The sequence below is a fragment of the Canis lupus genome, chromosome 9, assembly GCF_003254725.2.
Source record: "Canis lupus dingo isolate Sandy chromosome 9, ASM325472v2, whole genome shotgun sequence".
Lineage (NCBI taxonomy): Eukaryota > Metazoa > Chordata > Mammalia > Carnivora > Canidae > Canis > Canis lupus.
Window position 1 is genome coordinate 24,716,800 of NC_064251.1, and position 6,528 is coordinate 24,723,327.

The following is a 6,528-nucleotide window of genomic DNA, read 5'->3' on the forward strand; positions in this document are numbered from 1 at the left end:
TTCTCCTTATGTCAACACTACACTAGGCACAGGAATGCAAATATGAGTGAGACTATAGGGGAGGATCAAAGGAGTTTCCTAGTCCAGGTTCCTGTAGGTGGGGCCCAAACTCCCTCCCCAGGATCTCAGCAGCGGAGGCTGAAGGAGTACAGTGGGAGGTTGAAGCAGATGCCTTCCGCCCCATAAGCAAAAGAAATCTGTCACTGCTGTCTCAGGGTAAGAGTTTTCAGCATTGTCCCCCAGAAGAGACAGCTGTGAAGATCATCATCCTTCCAGAATTTTCCTCCTGTGTGTGTATGGGGGGAGGGGTTGCAGAAAGTGGGGAGGGGAGCCAAGGCTTTTGGAGCACTCAGGAATCCTGGAGTGCAGACCTGGCAAGATCCCAGGATATCCCCTAGGACAACTGCCCTGAAGGCTTCTACCGAAGATTCTAGGGGGTTTTTGGAGCAATAGAACATCATACCCTCCGGTTCCTCAAACCCTGGCTTCACCTCAGGGCCTTTATCTGTGGCCTCTGCAGAAGGAACCCCTTCCTCCCAAATGTTATTTGATGATGACAGAAAAATGATTCTTCTGTTGTCACTGCCAGGAGCCCCAGGACGCAAGCTGCATCATTTGCCCCTTTACAGAAACCCAGTCTTACCCTGGCTCCAGAAGGAGATATTCTCTCTGTGACACTCTCCCCAACTTCCATATTCCTACTCCAAGCTATCATACCAATTTCTTTATATCTCTGGGGATGGGAAGCAGCCATATTCCAGTAACCTGATTTTTATCAAGAGAGAAACACTTCAGGGATTCATTCATTCACTGCAAATATTTATTGAGCACCTATTAAGTCTGGGCACTGTTTAAGGCAGTAGGGATGCAGTAGTGATTAAGATGAAGTTCTTGTCAGCTCATTTCCAGACTAATGAGAAACAGACAATAAAAATAAATATGTTCAGACTTTCGTATAATAGTAAGCTATACAGAAACTAAAGAAAGTTAAGGGGGATAGTACATGTTGGGGAGAGGTGGTCCTTCATCATTAGGATTTATTTGGGAGGGGAGATAATTCACCTTTTTTTTTTTTTTTTTTTGCTTCACTCTCCTTGGAGATAAGAGGGTCTAGGTGTCCCCTACTCTGGACTCCTCGGCCCATTTTGGCAGCTCAGCTTCAGAGGGCAGCGTCTTGGTATTTGAAGGGGCCGGAAAACCAGCCCCTGGTAATTTGGTCAAGGGGCCATTAGAAACTGCATTAGAGAAACGCAAACAAGCCTATTTATCATCTTTCCTGGGTGAAATAATACTCACCGCCCCCCCCCAATTGATTTTTTTTCCTTTGTTCATCTTGCACACACTGAATGCCTAACTCCTTTTTCAACATTTTTCTTTCTTTTTTCTTTTTTTTTTTAGCTCAGTGTGTGCCAGGCGCTGTTCTCGGGCTCCGGAACAGAGACGAAGGAGACATTCTCTGCCCGCGGGAGTCCCTGCCTTGGCAAAGCTTGTAAACAACCATCGCCTCACTTCAGTTTTTCACCCAACTCAGTGTTCGCGATCCATCTATGTTGATTCATGCAGCCCGCAAGAGGGCAGATGTGAACATTCCCATTTTACAGATGCGAAAACCGTGGCTGCTAAGCGAAAAGCGACGCGTTCCGCGACGACTAGAGGGCGGGACGCCACCGGGCCACGTGCAGCGGCGCGTCTCGCCCCTCGCGATCCCACCCGCACACGCTCCCTCTCCTCCTCCCTCCCAGCCGCCGCCGCGCCGGGTCCACGTGTGTGTGTCTGTGTGCGGAATGGGGACGGGGGCGGTGCCGCCGGAGGGGTGGGGTCCAGGCCAACGTCACAGGCAGCGGCGCCCAATCAGCGGCGGGCTCGCGGCCCCGGCGCTGGTATTGGGGCAGCGAGGGGGCAGTTCTCTATAACGCGGTCTCCGGGAGCCAGCGGGGAAGAAAGAAGCCGAGCGGGCGGAAGGCGCCCTCCCCGCCGCCTGGGCCCGGGCACCGGGTGCCGGGCCCGGGGTCCTTCCCGCCTCCCGCGGCCGCCGGCCGCTTTGTTTCCCCGGCCTCTGCGCCCTGGTCTACTCGAGAGGGGCTCCCGCCGGGGCTGCGCAGGGAACGCGGCGGCAGGAAGGGCGGCCGACCGCGCCGGGACTCGCAGGGACCCAGGAGTCCGGCCGCCGGGAGGGCCGCGTGACGAGATCGAGGAGGGAGCCAGAGCTCCGCGGCCCGGGGTTGCGGGCCGGGGGCGCCCGTGAGCAGAGACCTCCCCGTCGAGGGGGGGCGATGTTCCCCTCGCCCGTGGGCTCTTCGGGCAGCCCGGGCACACCGCCGCTGGGACCAGGGCCCCCGCAGTGGGCACCCCCCCGGGCGGTTCCATGGAAACTCTGTGCCCCGCTCCCCGCCTCGCAGTGCCGGCGTCCCCGCGAGGGTCGCCCTGCTCCCCGACACCCCGGAAGCCGCGTCGGGGGACCCAGGAGTTCTCTCCGCTGTGCCTGCGTGCCCTTGCCTTCTGCGCCCTTGCCAAACCTCGGGCGTCCTCTCTGGACCTGGGGCCTGGGGAGCTGGCGCCGCGGGGCCCGGTGCTGCTGGGCCCTCGCGCCCCCCTGTGCACCGGCGGCTGGGCCCCGGATGGCCTGAAGCACCTCGCGGGACCCGCCGGGCGGTCCAGCGACCCGGACTCCCCGGCCGGTCAGGATGCCGACGCCGCAGTGTGCCGGGGCCGCGGCGAGGAGGAAGAGGGCGGAGGCGGTTTCCCGCACTTGGGCTCTCGCTCCGGCGGACCTCCCGGCCGCTGCCCGGCGCCCCGGCGCCCTCGGGAATCTCCGACCAGCTCCGCCTCCGCTCCGCCTCGGCCAGCCTCGGGTCTCGACTCCCAGCCCGGCCCCGCCGCCAGCCCCCATCAGGAGCCCGGTTCCCCGCCTCCGCCGCCACCTGCGGGCCTCGCCCCCGAGCCCGCGGGTCCCGGGGCCGCGCCGGAGCCGCCCGCGCCGGGCCAGACGGCCGCAGTCGATGGAAACGCCCCGCAGGCCGCCCCGGAGGCACCGGCCGCCAGCCCCCCGACGGCCGGCGGAGCCCCGGCCGCGCCCGGCGATCTGCGCCAGGAACATTTCGATCGTCTGATCCGCCGGTCGAAACTTTGGTGTTACGCGAAGGGCTTCGCCCTCGACACTCCGAGTTTGCGCCGGGGCCCGGAGCGGCCGCCTGCGAAAGGGCCCGCCCGGGGAACCGCCAAGAAACGCCGACGGCCGCCGCCCCCCCATCGCAGCGCACAGCCCCGCCGCCCGGCACCGACGCTCCCCACCTCGAGCACCTTCAGCCTCCTCGACTCCTTCCCCTGCCCCCCGGCCCTGGTGGTGGGGGAGGACGGAGACTTAGGGCCGGCATCCTCGCTTCGCCTGCAGGGAGACGCTAAGCCCCCGCCTGCCCACCCGCTGTGGAGGTGGCAGATAGGGGGTCCTGCTGTCCCTGAGCCCCCAGGCCTCAAATTCTGGGGGATCAACCTGGAGGAACTTTGAGCCTGAGACCTCTTCTGCCAACGGGGAAAATTTGGGGCCACGGCCAAGCTTTGGGCCCCAGGATAGGGCCTCGTTTCTCACATTTTGCCTGTTCCTTTACGTTTTATGGGCTGCGGTCAGAGGGACCTCAAGTGACAGTGATCTTCAAGCACCTAAGTGTTTGGGGTGACACCCCCTCCCCCTCATCCTTTGGAGACGAACCAAGGGCTGCAGTCAGGAGAAGGCTTAACGGAAAAAGGCTTAATGACATAGATTCCAATCCCTCCCCTCTTCCATCTCGGATCTCTGGGGGCAGGGCCTTCACCCCAGGGGGAGTAAAGGAGGCTACCGCTCAAAGACAAGGAAAAAAAAGAGGGAGAGAGACCTTGGTGATGGACAAACCGGTTGTTTCTGTGGGCGAGCCTGGGGTGGAGGGGGCCGTCGTGGGGGTGGGGAGGTGATTGGCAGCTCCCTGGGGGCATCCCCCACCCCCACCATCCAGGCCTTTAACCCTTCACTCCCCTCCGGCCTTCCCCTGCACTCCGAGCCCCGCCAGAGCCTTCATGGGGGAGGGGACAGCCTGAGCTGGGGACAGCCTGAGCTAGGGGCAGATCACTCCCTCCCTCTTTTCCCGAGCCCTCTCCCCCTGACCAAGGCAGGTGACCCCTAATTGGTGATGTCTTCAGTCTCAGCCACCAGCCTTTCCCCTTTTGTCCGCTTTTTGAAGTTTCTCCCTTTTAATTTTTCCTGTTTGCTTTCAGTTTAAAAGGTCCAATGGGTAAAATAGGTCCTCCTCCTGGATCCATCAGCCCCCCTCCCCCAGTTTGCTTCTCTGGTTTGTAGGGGACTGGCCGGGGGACCGCCTCCCCTCCAAAGGCGCAGACCTTGCCTGGGGAAAGGGCCGGGGATGGTCCCAGGGAAAGTAATAGAAGGTGGAAGAGTCAATAAAATCAGACCAAACAAGTTGCCTTTCGAGGTCCTCTCCACCGATTTATGCTTGAGAGAGGGTGGAGGTAGAGGGCAGGCCTGGGTCCAGTCTTTGGACACCCAAAACTCAGCCCCCTCAAAGGCTAGAGGTGAGGCCAGCTGCTCCTTACAGAAGGGGTAAATTGAGGAGTTCTTGCCCTAACCTCCAGGGTCCCGCGGGGCCTGAAGGAGCGGAGTTTGAGTTTGAATGGGAGCTGGGCTAGTTGTCTGCAGCTTCCTTCCCTAACTCCAGGCATTTCGGGAGTTGTCAGGGACCTGATGGATCCGATGGGGGCAGGGCTAGGGGATTAGTTTTGAGGTCAGAGGTGCTGTTTTCCAGGGGGGGAGGGGAGTGGTAGGCCTGGACCCCGCCCCGGCTGCTGCTGGGAGGACCCCCTAGAGTTTGAGAGGGCTGAACTGGCCCTCTCCTCCACCCAGGTGAGGTCAGGGGAGGTTAGCTCTTAGGGAGACTCCTTAGGTGTGAGGGGAACCTGGGGGTGACAGATCTGCCCGCCAAGTGAGGGACCCAGTGACCCTTCTGCCCACACTAGTGAATAGCACCCCCTTGCCCCCCCCAAAACGGGGTGAGGGAGGAACAGTTCCCACGTTCGATACTGGGGAAGGACTTGTCTCCTTTTCTGTGAAAATGCTTTGTAAAAAGTTGTTATTGTTTGCATAGAGCAGATTCCCGAGAAAAACTGTTTGGGGCCACAAAAATTTTGTTTGTTTTAAAAGCTGTCTCTTCTCATTTTTTTTCCCACCCCCACCCCAAGGGGGTGAGGATGGGGGTGGGGTAGGTGGGCGTGGGTTGGACTTTGCTCTCTTTCTCCTCAACATCTGGCCTTTCTGAACCCGGCTGACCTCCCCTCCCCCCTCCAGCTGTGTTGTGGGGAGGAGGGGGAGGGCAGGGAGAGGGCCTCCCACTCCTGTGCTTCAGGGTTCAGGGGTATCCAGCTTATTTTACGCCCCTCAAGATCGGGGAAGGCGGAGGAAAAAGGCCGACCTGAGAGGTGGGAAGAGGGGGTCTTGTCTATAAGGAGAAATTCTGAAAGGCAGGCTCCCGTTTTTAAAAATCTCCCTGCTTTTACTAATGTGGTCCGGGGTCAGCTTTGGCCCTTTCTCCACCAGCCTGGGCGGGATGGTGCGCGCTCTGGGAGCAGGAGGAAGGGGGGTCCTTAGAATACCCTTTGCGGACTCTACTTCCCTGACAGTGAGGTGTGATGCAGTGAATTTGTCTGCCCTCCTTCCTCCTTTGGTGAAAGCATTCAACATTAAACCTTAGCCTGGAAGGAGTCTAGGCGGTGAGTTAAAAAACACACCTTTTGGCCAGACCTGGAACTCCCCTCCCTTGCTGAATGGTTTAATTTGGAGAAACTCAGGGCTAGAAGCCTCTCTAGAAGCTTTCTAGTCATTCCGCAGAATGGGGAACTGTATTAGTTTTCCTGCAGCTGCTGTAACAATTTACCACAAACTTGGTGCCTTCCAACAAAGGGAAATCTTTCCTCTCACGCTTCTGGAGGCCAGGGGTCCAAAGTTAAGTTGTTGGGAGGGCCCTGCTCTCTCCCAAGGCTATCGAGGAGAATCCCTTCCCTGCTCCTTCCAGCTCCTGGAGGCTCCAGGCGTTCCTTGGGTTGCGGCCACATCACTCCCATCTGCCTCCATCTACACGTGGCCCTCCCTCCCTCCCTCCCTCTACTTGTGTCTTTTATAAGGACACTTATGGATTTAGGGCACACCCAGATAATCTAGCATGAGTTCATTTTGCCAGTCGTAATTTGGTTACATCTGGAAAGACCCTTGTTCCAAATAAGGTCACATTCATAGGTTTCGGAGGGAGGGGAGTTAGGATACAGAGATCTTTTTGGGGTATTGCCATTCAGCCCATTACAGAAATGGAGTTCCTGAAAGGGGAAACTTGCCCAGATTTTCTGGGGGAAGGAAGCACATGCTGCAGTATGTGGGGTTGGTTGGGTGTGGGGCCGTAAGTCTTCCTGAATTGGAGCAGTTTGGAGAAAGAGTAGACTTGGACTCCTTGCTTTTTCCAGGCTAACCCCAAGGATGCTAGGACTCCACCCCCC

General features: G+C 58.7%; 1 protein-coding gene across 1 annotated transcript; it reads left to right on the plus strand.

Moving 5' to 3' along the window:
- Positions 1-1,850: 1,850 nt before the first annotated feature.
- LOC112655285 (elongin BC and polycomb repressive complex 2 associated protein) lies at positions 1,851-5,184 on the plus strand. The gene has a single exon (XM_025440321.3). The coding sequence runs from the start codon at positions 2,366-2,368 to the stop codon at positions 3,503-3,505; it is 1,140 nt and encodes a 379-aa protein (XP_025296106.1). The 5' UTR covers positions 1,851-2,365; the 3' UTR covers positions 3,506-5,184.
- Positions 5,185-6,528: the final 1,344 nt, after the last annotated feature.